Genomic DNA, 18,662 nt, shown 5'->3' on the forward strand with positions numbered 1-18,662 from the left:
TCAGTGATATGTATGTCAACCAAATATCTCACTGTAAGATGTCTTGCGACATTTTATTTGGACACGAATTGTAGCGATTTAAATAATAATGGACAGTTATTTATAACTTCAACAGTGATTTATTATTTACAATGTGCCGAAACCGAACGCGTATAAATGCGTCCGCTCGTAAGCGATGTTGCGGTGAGTTGTATGTTCTCTCTAACACTAAATACTGATAGTAAAAAACATATTTACTAAAACATGGAAGATTATATTGCAGGATATGCTTGTGAAATATTTGTTTACTTTTTTTTAATTCTTTGGCTTTATACGGTTATATATTATATATTCGTTGGACATAGTTAATACTAGAAAATGCTCAACTTATCTCATTGGGTAGTCAAAGGAGCAAAGACGCGTTTACAGGCACGCAAAATGTTAGTCATTAGCTTCTGTTCTTTCTACGTTGATTATTCCTTACTGATATTTCTGCATTAATTCCTTTTTTCTCATGACTTTATAATATCACAGATAATGACGGCTAATACGTTCCAATTATAACGAATCTTTTAATTTAAATTATATTTAGACTAACAATCTCATAATGTTTTTATTAATATTCCACCTTTTTTATACTATTATTAATTATTAAATCTTGCATGTGTATTTTTAAAAATGTAGCTAAACGCATCTTTATATTTATTTACAATTATTGTCACTAGATGGCGACTCCAATGATTCTAGTGTGTTATATTAAGTCTATCCAACGAATATACTGTAGAAAATAAATAAGATAATATGTCATAGTTCTTAATTTTATCATGTCCTGCAACATATACGTATATTAATTACGGATATACAAAGTGGAGAATATGTATTAATTATACGGAATGGAAGTATAAGAGACTGAGAGAGCATACATGATCGAAAGAGTGCAACTATAAGCTGGATAAATATTGTCAACGTATGAATAGATTAACCTTGGCTCTTTATTCTTGACTCGAGATCGCCAAGCAGGGCCTGAATGGTGTAAATACCTGTTTCACATTAAATCAGTTAAGAGCACTAACAGACTATGGCGTCTTGGCATATTACTTCCCTTGATGTAGTAAATACCAATGCAAAGTCAATAATTCTACTTTGGAACTGCACAAACTCATATGAAACAGATTAACTAAATGCACAAGTAGCACTTATAGGTGATGTATTTAAAATTTTATCTCTTTGTCAGAATACTCTTAAATAATTCAACCACAATAGAAGATTACACACTAGAAAATAATTCATTGAATTTTTACGCTTTATAACATCTTGCTATGCCCAAAGCGAATAAAAAGTATTTTTATGGTTTTTGTAATGCTTAGTATAATAATTGTTTACTTTAAAAATTTATTGAAAGGGGGCAATTCAGAAAAAAAAACTTCCAACCTTTGACTAAGCGTTATTGTGCCTGAACAGTTAAAAAAAAGTAAAATTAACTTTTTCACTTTAAAAACCATAAAAATTATTCCACAAAATTTGGATATCATCGTTCGATTTGGATATTATCATATCGATTCAAAATTTCATTTTCTCAAAATATGGACGATTTATTTTTAAAATACGCAATAAAAACTAATAAATAATTCATTTTTTAATAATTCCCCAATTTTTCCGTATTGGATTGCCTTATTGTTGTGGTCCAGGTCACGTGTTAAGTTTTAGGGCTAATTCTAGCTACACTCACTTCGACAGACTGCCTATATTGCTCCATCATATTCTTACTGGCGTCCAGCTCGGCCAACTTTTTCACCACCACATCAGCTACATTTTTTTCGGTGACATCGATCTTTTCTCTGTAAATAATAAATTTACAAATTCATTCATCATCATCATTTTAGCTGAGGGATGGCCACTGCTTGACGTGGGCTATTCCCAAAGGTTTCGTTTTCAGCTCGGCCATCGGTTCAGTGTACTATGTGGTGTGCCCACTGCAACATAAACCTTCAAAGGGCTGTGTCGGTAACAAAGGGTTTTGTTCGTCTACTGGTCTACGCATTCCTGATTGGATCTTGAAGGGACAACTCGTGCGTGCCGATGGCACATAGTTAAAGCTTTCTTAAGAAGAAAGTTCTATTTTTTTCTATAGTGACAGGTCTTCCTTTGCCTTCATCCAGCAACTTCTTACCATGTCTTCGGTCCACCTGGTGGGAGACCTACCCACACCGCGGCTATTGGGTTCGTGGTAAATAAATAATATAGGTAAATATCTTAAAGATTAAACTACCACCAGTAGGGTGCGTGTGTGAGCTGACCTAAGCGCGTGCGCAAGCGCAGCGGCGGGCGAGTCAGTGGCTCGCGTGGCGGCCGCCGCAGCCAGCCGTAACGCGCGCAGCAGCTCGGACAGGCGAGCGTCGAGCGCCAGCACCCGCTCCAGCAGCGAGCCGCGCTCCGCGTCCTCCGCCTCTGAACGCTGCCGCTGCGCAATGGCCGCCGACAGGTTGCGCAGTGACTCACGCTCCGACGCCGATGCCGACTCCCCTTCTGAACAATAGACGACGTTACAACAGGTTGCCCATTAACCAAAATACATTTCCTCCTCCCGTAACAACATTATAGTGGAGTTAATCAATCATGATCCATCCAATCTACTGAATCCCAACCATCCCAACCCTCAACAGTCAGAAACTCAACAGTTGCTCTTTTTAACAGTTTTTGATGTGTACATTGTAATATCAATAGCTAAAAACTCATTAACGCTATAATAACATTTATTTATTCATATATAATACTTTCAATTTCATATTTAAAAGGAAAGTCTGGAAAATGATACTCAGACTCATGACTGGTGCGCTGGTCCGATCTTGTCGGCACTGCGCTCAATACCATAATTGCCGAAGACCGGGAGAGATGACGTAACATAGAGCGTCACAAACTTTCCAAAAACGGTCATGATCCATAGTAGTGATGACGCAAAGAGGATATATAAGCTTATTAAAAAGACGACCGAGTATTTGTAAAAGGCTTTAGTTAGCAACATTGTAATAATAAAATGAAATTGAATGTCTTGGACTTGAATAATCATTATAGATACTTGACTTGTATATATTATTATATCATTGGCAGCACTTTTATTTATGATTAATCAATAATCTTACAATTCAGGTTTTGGAGGTGATCACCTGATGAAACAGAATGCTAAACACGTATCGAATGTCACCTCGAGTAGAGGTCCCTTTTCGGGGTCCTTTGAGTCACTAGTAAGAAAAAAAATCGATTGCAAAAGTACTATTTAGTACCAGTGTTCAGTAATACAATAAAAATTATAAAGATCTTTTTTACATTTTTATTGGCCTAGACATAAATATAACACTATGACACAATATTGTGGAACTAACTTTAAAATATTTTAATTAATTTACTTAAAACTTCACAAATTATTATAATAATTGTAATGCAACAGTAATAATCGTTTACTAGTTTTTTTTTTCTGTGATATAGTATAAATAGTTAAATAAATAAATGAATAAACACCCCATTCAGTAGAGAGTTAGGTTTGTTATTGCATGCATAGCATTAGTTACCTCTGTCGTCACCGTAGGACTCCCTTTCCGGAGACAACTCCTCCCCGCTCCAGGCACCCGCGTACTCGTTGCCCTCATTGCCCTCACAGCCCTCCGCGCCCGACCACCACTCCTCCAAGCATTCTAACCAATGAAACCCAGTGTAACTACAGCGAACTTGAGGCGTTAGTATAAGCTACTAAAAGGTATGTAAGAACATATGAGTCGAAAGCGTTTGGTTATAGCATGGTTAGTTTTAAAAGTATATTAAGCTGTATGTATGATAAAAAAACTATCCATATTTTTAATAATAAACATGTAATTCTTAATATAAATGACTTGAAAATGTACTTGGCGATATTTTTTATTTGAAAATTAACAATGAAATAAGGATATAGTGGTTCTTGAACCTATATACAGTACCCGGCCATAAATATTGCACATCAACCTTTGGAAAGATACAATCGGTTAATTTCGGTTCGTAGAGCGTTATCTCTGTCGCAAAAAATACGACTGATAAAATGTCACATAGGTAGTGTGGGACAGAGATAGTGTTCTACGCAACCTAAATTAGCTGATTGTCTCTTTCCAAAGGTCGATGTGCAATATTTATGGTCGAGTACTGTACCGTGCCTTTGGAAAGCGCAGCAAGGTGGGGGTCGAGAAAAAGAGACTCTTGCTGCATGAGGCATCTTGAGACGTGGTACAAAGGATTCGGTACCACCATTATAATGTTAATCAAATAAATTTTACTAACTTAAATTAATTGTATTTTAGGTGCTGAAATTCATGAATGATTTACTATACGTAATTAAAATGTATGAATTCACGTCCTTAATTTTTTTTCTTTATTTACGGCTATTCATAATAACCATTAGTAGCAGATTTTTACGTGTAATAAATGCGTATAAGAAATCAAAGGTAAAGTACTAACCGGGATCCGTGACGAGACACGGTTCGGTCTCGGAGTCGAGCAGGTCGGCGGAGTTGTCGTTGTCGTCGGAGACACGGGAGCGGTCGTCGTCGTGCGTCGGGATGGGGGCATTGGTGACGGGGGCAGCTGTGGAGGGGGCAGTGCGGAGCGCGCGGACAATCGCACCGAGCAGTCCACCGCGAGCCTCGTCGTCTGGGGACAACTGTTCACCGCTGTCGCTGTGACTGAAACATTTTTATGTAATTACTTGAATATTGTATTCCTAGACCGACGATCACCAGCAGCCAGCTGATCAGAGCAGGGAACTGTAAATCTATTAATTCTTAAGGTTATTTAAGATTTTAAAAAATAGTGAATCGTTAAGGGTATAATAGCTTTTAAGTGATAAATGTATCCAATAGCTCCACCAATTATCATCATCATTTCAGCCCTAGGACGTCCACTGTTGGACATGGGTCTTCCCTAAATATTTCCAAAGCCTTCTATTGAAGTCCGTTAAGAAAAATAGATAGATGTAAAGAATGTAGTTTGGCAATTATGAACCACGCCTACAGACGTCCATATTTTTATAACCTCTAATTACATTTTGGCGAGAGGGCGAGTCCATATGTTTTATTTTCTGACATATAATTTTCAAAAAGTATAAGTTCATAAAAAATAGCAAAACTGTACACACAGTTTATAAAGAAAAATTTTAGATAATCACGTTACGGATTTCAGTTTTTAGGTCGCGATCGAATCCATTCGTTCTTTAAATGCCCTTTAGTTATAATTTATTTTTGTTTAAATATAATTCAGGGATGCTAAATCTTATATAATCAATGCAGGTCAATTTCGGTGGCTGTTTGACTATAAAACTGTCACGACATATACGGTTTCGTGAAACATGTTTTTGTTGAAAAACTGTATAAAATGAACTATTGTGTGGAACCTTTATTGGTAAGGTTGTAGTACCTGTTGTAGACATCGTTGTGGTAAACGCTGGGCAGGGTAGCGTCGCGCGGCAGTGCGTAGGCGCGCAGCACGGCGTCGGTGAGCGTGCGTAGGCGGCGCGCAAGAGCGTCGAGAGCGGGGGCGGCGCCTCCCCCACTGCGTGCACGTGCCGCCGCCGCCAGGGCCTCCTGTCGCCGCTGCTCGCACATGCGCACTAGCTGGCGGCACTCCGCGCGTCTGCAAACATACATATCCTTTTAATTATCACCCATATATAAACATTTTGGGTTTAGGACTAAAAATGCTGCGCTAATGACATTTGCAGATTCCACTGGTTCAAGGCAGCAGCATACAGAGGGCGAGCGCCCTAAGTTATCTTTCAAGATAGCGAAGCTTCAGGGCTCCCGGAGAAGCCTCGCCACGGGCCCCGTATACATGAGGCAAAATGTTCAAATGGCGGACACTTAGAGCGGCCCTTGTTATGACCAGTATACTGCGTAGCTTTGGACTTCCCAAACATCAGAAGGTTATACTATATATCAGAAATTTAGGAGAGATTATTTTTTTTTAACGTAAACTAATGCTGTTGCCTCGTTGGAATTTACAACTTCATATGAATTGAGCTGATTGGTCGTTAAAAGCAGACCTCTACAATAATTAAGGACGAGAACTTCATTAGGAAACAATTTACCAAATAACAATAAAATTTTATAAAAAATGTATTGATATTATAAATAGAATAATAATTAGGTAAATTTGTTTTAACATCTATTCAAGGCGCAAGCAACAAGCTGGTTGGTAAAAAGGTAAAAAATCACCCATATATACGTAATAAATTGGAAGTAAATTTTTGACTGACATCATTAGTACAAGTAATAAAAATAGTCTTAAAGAGTACACTAAGTGTACACATGTATAATAAAGTTCCACAAGATATCTTAAATTCTTATTTTCTTAGTTTTAGATCTGAAATCTTAAGATTTACAGCATTCAAGAGCTTTTATCAAAATGCATGGAACTTGGTTTGTTGTCTGATTAGCATAGTTAATACGTACATCAAACATTCTCTCTCAGCATTTCGAGCCCGTGGTAGCTTACTACTTTTAATCTTAAAATAATTGAAATGATAAAAGTGCGTGTAAATGCCTGCTTGGATAAATGTATTTTAAATATAATTAACAAAAATGACCTGCGCTCGAGATCGGTGGTAAGGCGTACGAGTTCCGCGTCAGCCTCCCGCAGCGAGTCACTCAGCGCGCCGGTCTCAGCCGCCAGGAAGTCTTGCATCTCAGCAGCCTCGCGCTCTGCCTCCGCTAGTCGCGCTTCTGCCACACGCGCCGCCTCGCGTCCACTTATCGCCTCCTAAACAAAGCTTTATTTATTCACCATCATCATCCATAGACCGCCTTTAGCTAGATATAGGTCTTCCCCATAAATTAAAAAAAAAACTGTTTCAAAACAGCTTGCATCCAGCGTTTTCCGAAGACAAGGTCGTCACATGTAAGAGCCATAGGGCTCATATATGTGAAGATCTCAATACAGGCCATAGGGTCTGTATTTTTCAAGAAACAGGCTCACAGTTTTTTTAAATAATTTATTTTAACGGTGTAATTATTTTATTAAATGTCCAATGGGTCTAAATGTTCTAGATTGGATACCATAGACGACTGTTGTTGAAAGACGATGGTTGTTGAAAGCGTCCAACGACGCTTCCAACCGCATACTTTTTGGAAATTTATAGGAAAGGTCCATGTCCAGTAGTGAACGTCTTACAGATGGAATGAAAGTGCTGTTGTATAAATCTTTATTTGGAGACACATAAAACAAGATACAATTACCAGGTTTTTAAGCCACTATTCCACTATTGAAATAGCATGAGTGGAAAGACTAACGAAGGGGCTACGATGTATATAGAAAAAAAAATAACAGGAATGATAGTAAAAAGACATAAAAATGAGAAGTTAAAAAAGAGCACGGGAATTAGAAGGAAATAATAATAGAAGGATTATTATTATATACATCTCTATATTTAATAGGTTTTATCTTTGATAAGATACGTCAACCCCATTATGACTATCATACATGTACAACCCATAAATTATTTAACGAGACGCCAATTTGCAAAATAATCTAGTTGCTTCTGATTTTGGTCTTGTATTGGAAGGTTCATATATTATCAGAGGTAATATCGCAAAGTTGTACATACACTGTGCAGTTTATTGCAATGTTCCCTCAGTGAGTCAATTTCGGCGCGTTGTCTGGCTGCCAGCTCGCCCGCAGAGCGCAGCTGGTCTTCCAAAGCGCGCAAGCAACCATCAGCCCCCGCGCCAGGACCTACAAATGCAATTGTTTTGTCTGGAAATTTTTTTGGAGTGGATACAGATTACGAGGATGAAAATGACAGCGAGGTGGAAGATCACGTTGAAGTAAGAGAAGAAAATACGGATACCGAATAAGAAGGTGACTCCGTTTTTTATAGCTTGATGAATGTTGCAGGAATTAATACATATATTATATTTACACAAAATAATCCTAACAAAAAATTGAAGGAAGAATTTTTCTGGAAAAGCTGTCATATGAACTCATTGAGGCGCAGTTGAGGAGACGGGCGGGAACTACTTCTTTACCAAGAATGATACGATAAAGGTGTGCTGAAATCTGCAAACTAGACTAGGTCCAGAATCATCAGGTACCGCTAACAACTTAGGCCAAGGTCGTTGTAGCTTTTGCAGTTCGAAAAAAAAACCGTAAAACGCGTTACAACTGCCTTACTTGCAAAAAATATTTTTGTTTGGAACACGCGGTTATGGTTTGCTCTTATTGCTATAGTAATGAATCTCAAGAGGATTAGATATACGATTTATCTAGAAGATTTACGAAGATCTTTATGTTATGTTGAAGAAGAATTTTAATTTTAATTCATTTTATGTTAGTTCGTAAGAATAACTAATGTTTTTCAATGGCTGTTTCTGAAGACTGTGCAACAATAATAAATGCAAATAATTGTAAAAAAATGGTTTGATTTATTAAACATATCCTTAACTTTAAATACAGTATAAGTTTCCAATAGGTGTTCCCAAAAAATCAAAGTTACGGATTTTAAGGTTTTGGTCCATTACACCGTGCGCGGGTACACTATTTAGCGCGGGTACAGGAAGGTTAAACGCGAGCTAGCACTTACATACGAAATAATAATTCTTATCAATTTAAATATATAAAATTCGCAGTTTTTGGATGTTTATTTGGTCATCGTCTAACGCATTCGGGTATTATGTTCGCAGCTAAAGCGTTCAACTGTAGAATATGACATAAATTCCACATTCCACAATAAACGAAAGATTTGTTCGTATAAAAAATATTTGTTAAATCGTAGCCATGAGTTGCCGGTATTGAATATGAAATGTACCCGATTTGAATGCTTCTAGCGCTGAACAATGCACGTTCGAGGTAGATGGTGGTAAATAGGTATTTGTGTGTAAAGCGCTGGAAACTGGAATGAGGTGTCACTTGCAGATCTACAACTTGCCTTTACAATAGCCACCCACTATTGTTCACAGTAGACGAAATCGTTTTTTTTTTATCCTTTTCTTATATCACCATGTTATTTCTTTCTGTTAGATAATGATAATGATAAATGAAGCAATTAAAGTTATATTGAGAGATATGTTTCACTGTATCTATGGTCATGTCGTTTTGGCGATTTTTTTGTACGGTGCAAAAATAGGCTAGAATATGTTAGTGACATAACGTATCTTTTACAATGAATGGCTTTCTGTACATGCAGAATGAAGAGTCCTGTGTCGGATTAAAAAATGCCTCATGAGTTCTGTAACCATTATAGTTCAACCGAAACCGCCGTGAGGTATGCGCGCGGCCAGTCTGTAGATTTTTTTTCATTATACTGCTCTGCACTACCGCTGAAATCCATCTCGGTGGCATTTTGACGAACATTTTAAAAATTGCCACCGGTAATTTACTCTTGAAAAAATTCAAATACTATTATAATACTCTACGTTATATCTTTATAACTAGTTCTTAGCGATAAGTTTTTGTGATGTAATACTTTCAGGGGGTCCCATAGAAAGTTTAACGTGGTGTGAAGAGGGGGAGGAAAATGGTGAAAATTTATTTGAAGTATTTTTAAATTCAAGAATCTTTATGGTGTGTAGCTGTTTTATATCTTGATAAATATTTCGGACCGCTGTTACTGCGGGTTGCACCGATAGATGTCGCTAGTAGTAGGTTAATGTATACCTGCTCCGGCGAGCTCGAGCAGCCGCTGCGAGTTGCGTTCGAGCTCAGCGATGGCAGCGAGCCGCGCGGCACGCTCGGCAGCTAGCTGCGTCTCGGCGTGCAGCCGCCGCTCGCGCTCCTCCGCAGCGGCCGCGTCAGCCGCCGCCACCGCGCCCGCCAGCCGCGCCAGCTCCGCGTCGCGCGCGCTCGCCTGCACCCCACGGTGGCAGCGCGACACTTCCACGCGGCTGCGTACGTCAATTGCAACTGTAGTCCCCCATAGTACTTCAATGGTATCAAACACTGACAAACTATAGTCATCCAAATTACCTTAGTGGTATTACCAAATGTAGTTGTTCACATTAAGAACTAAAGACACATATCATATTTCAGGAAGTTGTTGAATATCATACAGTAATACATTGAGATTTGTCCCTTAGCTTATATTTCATATAGTGCATTTTTCTTTCTTTTACCGAAATTCCTAAGACTTAGCCTAAAAAATTTAGTCTAAAGAGTTCTATTCCAAAGAAAAGGTGGGCGAAAAAGAATTAATGTAATGTTGTTAACATACATTATAAAGGCTACTGCTCATTGGCACAAAATAAATATGTTGCAATGACTATAGTTAGTAGGTACAAATGTTGGTAAACTATATCGCAGGGTCTTGTAGGGAATATTTAAAGTTTATCTTAGATAGTTCAGGAGAATTAATCTCTACATAATAACTTTTGAAAGTACTCAAACATGGCCTATGTTTATAGGATTAAATTGAAAGTTTTGGCATAATATCAGCTAGTTTTTGAGTCGTAATTGAGGGGGCCTCTCAATCTGTTGAAATAGTTATTTTATATATTCTAACAGCTCATCAATCAATAAGTTTATCATGTCCTTTCTTGTTATCTAGCCTTTGTACTGTATTACTTTCTGTACATCGTCCTTGCCATACCAATATCTGTTGTTCCAAAAATATAATCTTTCGTATTAGCTTTCGCTTTAGTGTAAATAACGTCGACATTTTAATAATTTATTGATTCGAAACAAATGTTAGCGATTTCAAATAAGGACTCGTACATTTTACGGAAAAAATATTGTTTAATATATAATATTTACCTTTCAATGTTAGGTATGATGCCGGCCAAGGCAGACTCGATGTCCGTTCCTATTAGTACAGTCTGACAATTTTTCTCCGCATAAATGCGCACCCTTGTCTTCACTGTGGACCGTGACGAAGCGGAACGTGTAATGGTGGGCCTCCTGGAGGTAGGCGGTGTACTCTCGTGCTTCGGCGAACTCTCTGTATCAGCGTCCCGTCGCCTTCTTGGCAACGTTCCATACTTGTCTGCAGCAACTCTGGTCGCACTCGAGTCCGACACGGGAGTCAATCTCGGGCCGTTAGCGGGCCATTTCTTCTCGTCACTAGGAGAGTTTGGCGTACGACATCTTGCAGTGGAAGTCTTTGTAGGTTTTGCGCGAAGAGCGGGACTTTCGCGAACTAGATTAGGCAGGTCAGCAGTGGGTCGGATTCGAGGCTTCGGTGTAAGAGGACGCGGCTTTTCAGGCGGTGTGGGTTTTTCTCTGCTCCTGGCGCGCTCGCGTGTCGCAAGATTGGGACCACGCGGAGCTGTAGTTGGGCGCGGAGTTGAAGAGCCGACAGGAGAGTTCTTCTTTGACTCAATGACGGTAACGTTAACACGTCGTCTAGTGCGTAGCGGTGCTCCCGCTAGGGAAGAACTTTCAGAGCCGCATCCGGAACCGCAGGACACGACACTAGAAGCGCACGACCGCGAACCACCTCCGCTACTGAGTGCTCTACCACAACCCTCCACACCACTGTCGCTACCCGCAGCTCCTAGAACCAGCTCGTCGCCCGCGGGCAAGCTGTCCAAATCTCCCAGCGACCGTGCATCGTCAATAACTTCGCATCCGTCATTTTCTATAAACGATTCCACTGTCACATTTTTGCTGTCTTCAAAACCTTCTAGAACAACACCGCTCTCATCTTTATTGTCCGCACACACACTAACGTCCGCATCGCTTCCGTCGTTGATTTGTTTTGTTTCCTTTTCGGGAACGCTCTCGTTGATTGATGAGTCTGTTTGTGGTACTTTGCGCACTTCACTTGAACTTATAGCACTTTCCTCTTCCATGTCGACTATTTAAGTCACATATTCTGTAACAAAAGATAAAAAGGCACTGTTATATTTTTCATTAAGATCGAATGGGATGGGAAGTCTTATAGAGACTGCCAAGTAATCAGTTCGATGCAGCGGCATTGTGCGGCATAATGTTCATTGTGCTCCGGCCCTCCGGGTCACGACGCAGCCGTCTCCAGGGAGCTTTATTGCTATTGTTCCCTATTCGCTCATTTTAAAACCGTTAATTGTACAATGGCTCCATGGAGCCGAAATAGCTACAATTTATTCTAACAGACCGTGAAAATAAGCAGCTCGCACTTCAGCACGTTGACATTGATGTATAAATAAAAACAAACACAGCTAGCCGCGGACTACCGCGTTACAGTAAGCGCTATATGGCTTCATCATTCCTAGCGTGTTTCTTTATGTAAAACATATACAGTTGAGTAAACAAGAGTAAAGTGATATCAAAAATGAAAAAACGTTGACTAAAGACAAATTAATCGATGGTTTTTTTAAAACAATATACGTAAATTTGTATTAAAAACATTTTTAGAATTTCCAAGTGATGTAAATGTTCAGTCTGATTATAATCCAGTTTTAAAAAATTATAGGAAAAGAGAAAGCTAATTGTTTTAGTTTGAAATGCTTATTAAAGTACAATTAGACTCGATCTATCGCCGCGTAATGCCGTATATTATTTTAGACAAACATTTATCCGTTGATTGTCTGGTATACAAATTTATAGCTGTAATAAATTCAGCACAAATGACTGATAAGGAGGCGATTGCTCACACGTGCATCGCTCTGAATCGATGCGTCGGCACTTAAGATAAAATGACCACTTGAGATCGAAGCGAATGTGGGGCTCTAAATGAATTCTTGGAACATTAGATCGGATCCGAGAATACGGCTCCGCGAGGGACGCGAGGTCGACGTACAACGATTTGCTATCTCCTCGACTAAACTACATGCTTTTAATCAGGGCTGTCATAATACATATTTATTTGTTTATTTAATAATATTGATTTAAAAACGAACAAGTAACGAATAGATTTATCATCATATTCAGTCATAGAACGTCTACTGCTACAAAAAGGTCTCTTCTATATTTCGAATAGGATTTGTTGAAAGCAGGCAACGTCCCCTGATAACTTTCACAAGGTTGTCTGTCCACCTTGTTCTACGCTGAGCTTGCCATTCCGTAGTCTCTACTCCAGAATCTTAATAACCTAGTGGCCACCTGTTCTGCGCGGTATGTGGCCTGCACCTATGTGTCGCCTCTTCAACTTTGAAATCATTTGTGCTATTATTGGTTAGTTTCGTGGAGACATATAAATAAATAATAACGTATAAAAAGTAGCATATTTGTATAGTATGCATAAATACATATATATTTGTATAATAACATTAAATTATAGTGATATTAATATTAGATCAAGTAAAAACATTACTATAAAAATGAAATATCTGAATATCGTTAATGAAAACTAAACTTTTAAGTAATGGCAAAAAGTGCGTCATTTTTATATGATAATTGTAAAACTTATGACGTGCATTAGGTAACAAAAGTGAATTATTACATAAAAAAAGTAAATGAGTAAGTATTCAAAAATTTTTGTAACTTAAAAGAGTAATTCACGTGTGAAGAGTTTTTTAGGTTAATTAAAATTCAATTTATAAAATTCAATTTATGTCAAGTGATCTTAATATAAAAGACAAGACTAATCATGTTTATATTGATTTGAATTGACCTGACTAGTGATGTAATATCCGTCATCATTATCATTTTAGCCGTAGGGCGTTAACTGCTATTAATGGGTCTTCCTTAAAGATTTCGCGACCTTATCGTTTAGAAGCGCATTACATCCAATGCCTTCCAACAGCCTTCGCTGCGCTTCTCTTCTGTGGAATCTCACTTCAGAATCCTAAATTCCCAGTGTCCGTCTGTTCTGCGCTTGTGGCCCACTGCTACTAATTTACCAATTCGCCAGGCTGTGTCGGTTGCTTACGTTCGTCTACACATTTGCTATTTCCTTATTTGATCTTGTGACGGTAATCAATTATTTTTTCCTCTATATATGTCAGTTTTTCACAACCCTATCGGTATGAGGGAATGTTGCTTGGAGGCATAATGTCTCATTAGTCATCGTAGCGGGTCCCGCCGCGCGGTCTAGCCTCTATACGTATAAACCACGTGTTTAGTTTATGGACACTTCGATGCCGGCTATTAATTAAACAAGTTCCAAAGGCTACGGCGAAGGTCCCGCCAGTCAATGGTCCCGTTATCGTGGTTTAACACTTACGTGTTTTTGTTATATTGTGTTTAAGAGGAACATCGCGGAGTAACATTTTATACGGTCCTAATCCGACGTATTCCGTTAAATCTACAAGTTAGTGTCTTGTGTACTTATATATATATGTAGTGAGCATAATTGGTGAATGGTTTGTTTACTGTTACAATTATGTACAGAAACATTTTTTATCTTCTTTTAAATTCTGTGGATATTTCATTTAAAATATGAAAATGAAATATGTTTTAGCCGAATTAAATAAAAATAGGTATTCATAAAGGGCTTGAAACATGATCTACAAAACTTAATTAAATCCATTCTCTAATAAAGATGATTATATCTATCATCAGTCGGCCCTACCTTTAAGCCTAATAGTAAACGCATTCCGAACAAAGGGTTCATGGGACTAAGCTGGAGGCAAACTTAATATTTCGGTAAAGTAGAAATAGCATTGTTTGCTATCAATTCCAATCACGCATGAGCGGCTTTCCACTGCGCAGCAAAAACTCCCACAGTTCGTCGTTATAGGTATTTATATTTGATGCAAAGTTATTGGAACAATGCTGGCAGTATGGAAATGCCAAATGGGAATGTATAATTTTACGTTTACAAAATATTATTCATGCTTGCTTGACTATCTAAAAGAAAAAGTACCTGGTATACGCATACAAAAATATTAAAAAAAATTGACAATATACATAGCTCAAATTAATTTTTAGAAAAAAAATTATAGCAATAAACTGCTATTTACCGGTTGAGATGCTATAAAGGAGTGTGGATAATGCGTCAACTATTTTCTCATAAATACATCATATTAATTGCTGAAGGTGACAGGTCACTTTTGCACCTTCTTTTGGTTGCTAAGTTACCCTTTTACTTGTTTACAATACTGCTGTTCAAAAAGAACTTTATTGTTTCTATTTTTAAGGCGCGGTACAGTGGTTTCGGTAGCACTATGTAATTAAAAGTTCAGATATAATGAGAAGTCACCGAAGCGATATAAGAGCTGGGCGGCCTTTTTATCCGGTAAAACATATGCGGCCCAGGCCGAGGCTCCCTCGAGAGCCTTTGAGCTTCGTTTCTTCTAATCTGCGGAATATGCAAATGCCATTTGGACAGAAGTGACAACTTGGTGCAAGAAAAAAATTGGGGTGAAATGGAGTAAAAAATTCATTTTAGTACAAACAGTTTTAAATTGCATCACTAATACGATTATTTGATACATCACTACTGTATTGTACACGCATAGAAGAGTCAAGCCAATTTCACAATTCCATTTAGCGTGTTTGGCAAGATTCCACGTTCTAACACAGTGCAAGATTTGAACTGACGTTTCGCATAACTAGGTCAATCGTTTGACAGAAGCTATGCTTCGTTTATAATTAAAGAATACATATATTTTACTCGTTTTTGAAATAAATCGAGCGTAACACTATCCTCCGATCAGTATAAGGGTTTTTCTTTGACTTATACATAACATATTTTTAACGGTTTGAGTTATTCATGTATAATAAGACAAACACTTTTATTGGAATTAACTTCTTCAAAAGGTGACAGAGCGTCGAAGCCTTAGACCCTTAGAAACCTAACGGGAAAAAAAACAATATAAGGTTTAAAGGCTTCGAGGGGACCTCTTCTGCGTGGGCTGTCACTTGAAATACATTTAGCATTTCGACTCGAGATTGATGGCATAACTCCAGCTCAGTCGATTGTAATTATAGGATTCGACAATTTACTTTGGATGATCTCAGGAAATTTTTTCTCCTAGACAATTTTCAAAATTTAGCTAGTTCCGGTTCCGGACCCTCTGCAGCTACATACATCTCCATATTCTCAAAACTCGACAAAAAATGTCAAAATCAAAAGTAAGCCTAATCTCGCCACGCTGTATTAATTATGGAGTATTTAAGTTTTTACAAATAACAGTCGCCGAGCTTTGTGATCCATTATCTGCCTTCATTGATACGTGAATTCAAGTTGACGTTTTAGTTTTTAACTATCGGAAGCAGATAAATTTTCATTGACCTTTGCTTACGAATCGTGAACCCGAATTTTTTTGTCAATTCAACGTAGACCCTAGGAGGTTCACCTGGGAAACATTGATCAACATTAGCTCCTTAAAAGAAATTGCTACAATCATAGCCTACTGCACAAAAAATGACGAAATCGTATTAATTACTTAAATTGTCCTGTTACATGTTATTATGAGATCGGAGTACTAGTTTATAAAATAGATTAGTGCCGAGCGCGGCGGTGTAATCATTGTTTCGTAAAATTCGTGAATTATTCATGAATTATAGACAAGTTTCAGTCCTTCGGTAATAGATTTATTATATGCATTAACATTTAATTTGTGAACTTTTTTCCTACAAGTTATATAAATGATATAACAAAATCTACAAAAAATACATTTTATTTGTTCGATAATAACTTTTTTGTGTAGATTGCTTATTCATCATTATTTCAACCGCGTATAGGGGAGGCTTATATTCACTGCTAGACGTAGATTATTAAATAGATTTTTAATAGGATTTGTTAAGAATCAGACTGCAACTAGCGTCTTGCGAGATCATCCTTTGGATGGACGTCCTGCGCAACGGTCTCCACTGCCAGTTCAACTTGCCAATCAGCTGGACTATTTCGATTAATTTCTTTCTTCTACAGACCTCCTCATATCTGATTCGATCACGTAGAGAAAACCCGGGCAAAGATTACAATTGCATAATTTTAACTAGGGAGCATTTAATTCTTTTATGTATAATATTAAAATACGAAAAGGAGATATGTGGTGGTCCACCAGATGGAACCGACAATATAAGTAAGGTCGTGGAAAGTTACTAAATGCGGGTAGAGCAAGACCGGTCATGTTGGCGATCTTTGGAGGAAGGCCTAAGCCTTCCAGTGGGCGCCTATCGACTGATATCATGATAATTACCACTTAGAATATCTTTAAAAATATATAGCATTATATAGCTTTAGCATATAGTGGTATGTATACAAAAGCATATCGTGTAGTTGTGAAGCTCCTAACGTGTTTATCTCCTGGCAAACGGAAATGTGAGCCTAAACAAATTTCGCTTCGTGTCAATGACACATTGACAGTCTGCCGGCGCCGGTAAACAACGCTATTGATTGACAACAAACATATCACCGAAAAGAAACGACGCGAAGATTTGAAAGATAGAACATTTTCACACTATGTATATGGTTGTGTCAATTATATATAATAAATAATTATAAATAATTTTATTATTATATAAATAATTGTATTTATATAATAATAAAATTTAATTATTATAAATAATAAAATTTAATTATTATAAATAATTGTATCAATTATATATATATATATATATATTTCTGTGTCTGTCCAAATAGAGCTCTGTTAAGTTCTCCTTTTTCTAAACAAATTTTTTTATAAAGGTTATTCTTATCATTGTATGTTGCCCTAAAATAAATCCACCCAATCCATAAGATCCGATATTAATACAATCACCAAGCTAAAACTTGACAAAAAAACAATAACATGTGTGTAAAATAAAAAACTTTTAATGTTCAGAATAAATTGTTATTCAATTCCTGCAACATCACTGAACCATCTGGCTAGATGTTATCCAGCCGCCGAACGTTGACGATTGATGCTCAGAAACACTCCAGCTGATTATAGCTGCTTCCACCTCGTCAGGTTACTGAACTTCACTTTATGAACGCGCCTATAAACTATTATTGGTTTGGCAATTAAAACGCGTGTCACAGGCACCTTCTCAGACGGCTCATAAAATGCGAATGCTGTATATTTGTCTGAAGCAAATGGAATTTATTAAGAAATTAAGAATTTTAGGTTATATAAAGTAATGTAAGTATAAAAGTATCCATAAATAATAAAAAACACTGAATAAATATATCACTACTTACATACTCGTATATTGGAGTGATCTATACATGTTTTGTATGAAAAGCATTAAAGGGATGAATGTGTAGATCATTTGACAGCTACAAATATTTAAATCTTTTAACACCTATTTAAAATCATATAAAAATGATTCCGAAACTCTACTGGAATGCGTCAATAACATTCGCTGTACAAAGCCTGCTGGGATTAACAATAATTAATTTTAATATGTAGTATTCCACATTTTCTAAACGCTTTTTATTACCATGTTATTATTGTTATTTATTATATTTTATTTGTCAGTAAATGAACTATACATTTATCCTTTTTTTAACTTTTACACGTATAGCTAATTGCAATGTAGGTAATAATAAAACAGATGTACATAAGTTGAATTATGTATAATAAGAAAATTTTACTACTCTGTGTATTTTTACTGGTAAAATTAAAAACATTAATTTATTATATTTAGCTATTGTATATAACATGGAGTGCATCCATCAGCACTCGATTTAATCGTCTGATAGCTGAGAGTGGCCGCTTTAATACTTAATTGTTTAAACTTTTTAAGCTTAAAAGTCTACAAACGGCAGTCCGAGCGTGAGTCCAATATTAAATTAAAACTGTGCTGCGCTTAAAAAGGATGTCATTAACATGTTTTAACGAGTAAATGAGAAATACAAGTTGTTAAGATCTAATCTACGTTAGTAAATT

General features: G+C 37.2%; 1 protein-coding gene across 5 annotated transcripts in view; it reads right to left on the reverse strand.

Annotated features, from left to right (window-relative positions):
* corn (cornetto) overlaps positions 1-18,662 on the reverse strand; it is a 77,387-nt gene that overhangs the window by 3,802 nt on the left and 54,923 nt on the right. For 3 of the 5 annotated variants that reach the window (XM_068773671.1, XM_068773672.1, XM_068773670.1), the window contains exons 2-10: positions 10,738-11,797; positions 9,646-9,872; positions 7,598-7,725; positions 6,581-6,753; positions 5,413-5,628; positions 4,459-4,682; positions 3,546-3,668; positions 2,277-2,505; positions 1,709-1,817 (exon numbers count right to left, since the gene is read on the reverse strand). In XM_068773671.1, coding sequence (XP_068629772.1) covers positions 1,709-1,817; positions 2,277-2,505; positions 3,546-3,668; positions 4,459-4,682; positions 5,413-5,628; positions 6,581-6,753; positions 7,598-7,725; positions 9,646-9,872; positions 10,738-11,774 — 2,466 coding nt within the window. In that variant the 5' untranslated portion in view covers positions 11,775-11,797. Of the gene's footprint in view, positions 1-962; positions 1,003-1,708; positions 1,818-2,276; positions 2,506-3,545; positions 3,669-4,458; positions 4,683-5,412; positions 5,629-6,580; positions 6,754-7,597; positions 7,726-9,645; positions 9,873-10,737; positions 11,798-18,662 lie in introns of all 5 variants that reach the window. The other 2 variants (XM_068773674.1, XM_068773673.1) reach the window with 2 other exon arrangements.

Source organism: Battus philenor, unplaced genomic scaffold, assembly GCF_028537555.1.
Source record: "Battus philenor isolate CCGP_79_NKW_IND1 unplaced genomic scaffold, ilBatPhil1.0.hap1 SCAF_6, whole genome shotgun sequence".
Taxonomy (NCBI): Eukaryota; Metazoa; Arthropoda; class Insecta; order Lepidoptera; family Papilionidae; genus Battus; species Battus philenor.